At 78.4% G+C, this 847-nt stretch overlaps 1 protein-coding gene across 1 annotated transcript; it reads right to left on the minus strand.

Annotated features, from left to right (window-relative positions):
- Positions 1-240: 240 nt before the first annotated feature.
- Positions 241-824, minus strand: MNEG_15983 (hypothetical protein; the record flags this gene model as incomplete). Its single annotated transcript, XM_014035546.1, has 1 exon — positions 241-824. A coding segment is annotated over one exon (584 nt), but the record flags the coding sequence as incomplete, so codon positions are not given.
- Between the last annotated feature and the right edge of the window lie 23 nt (positions 825-847).

Below are 847 nucleotides of genomic sequence, written 5' to 3' on the forward strand. Positions count from 1 at the left end.
CCTGAGGGCGGCGGCCGCGTTCCTGAAGGCCAGGCAGCGGCGTCGTCTCATGAGTGAGTAGGCCAGGCGCGAGCGTGAGTGCGTCAACACGCGCAGCACGGCAGGAGGCGGCACAGTTCCAGGCCCGACCCTCCGCGTTCGGTTGCGGGCGCCGCGGCCGGCCGCCACAGAGGCCGTCCTCACCGACCCCCATCGCAGGCAGCCGCGTGGGGAGAATGACGTCACCGCGCCCCGCCTCACCTGGCGCTCCCTCGGACTGGCACGTAGGGCGCCGCGCGCCGCCCGCTGGCCGTGAGCACCTCCTGTAGCTCTGTCTCTATGCGCGCCAGCACCTCCCGCTTCTGATGCCATGCCCCAGCTGCCCCCGCCGCGCCGCTGTCCGCGCTCGCCGCGCGCCGCACGGGCGCGGCCGCGGCCGCGCCGGCAGGGGCGGCGCCGGCGACTTCGCTGTTACTTGTGGCCGGGGCGTCAGCAGGGGTTGGCGAGCTGCGATTAACAGCAAGCCCCTGCGCCGCGCCGTGCCGCTCCTCGTCCTCGGGGGCCGCGCCCGCGCCCGCCGCGCCGCCCTCGCTGGCACTGCCGCCGGCGGGCCATCCCACAGCCGACAGCCGGCTCGCCGCCCGCGCCGGCGCCTGCTCCCCCGCACTCGGCCGCCCTGGGTCGCTCTCGGCGCGCTCGCCGAGCGCCGCCGCAGCCGCGCCGTCGCCTCGCGCGCCCGTGTGCGTGCCGTCGGCCACAGCGGCGCCGGGCCGCGCCTGCGCTCCGGCGCCCGCCAGCGGTGGCCGCTCGGGGCTGGTCGGGGCGGAGCGCGTCGCGGCGGGCATGACCAAGGCGCGCTGACTCAGCG

The sequence above is a fragment of the Monoraphidium neglectum genome, assembly GCF_000611645.1.
Source record: "Monoraphidium neglectum strain SAG 48.87 unplaced genomic scaffold scaffold05855, whole genome shotgun sequence".
In the NCBI taxonomy this organism is placed as follows: domain Eukaryota; kingdom Viridiplantae; phylum Chlorophyta; class Chlorophyceae; order Sphaeropleales; family Selenastraceae; genus Monoraphidium; species Monoraphidium neglectum.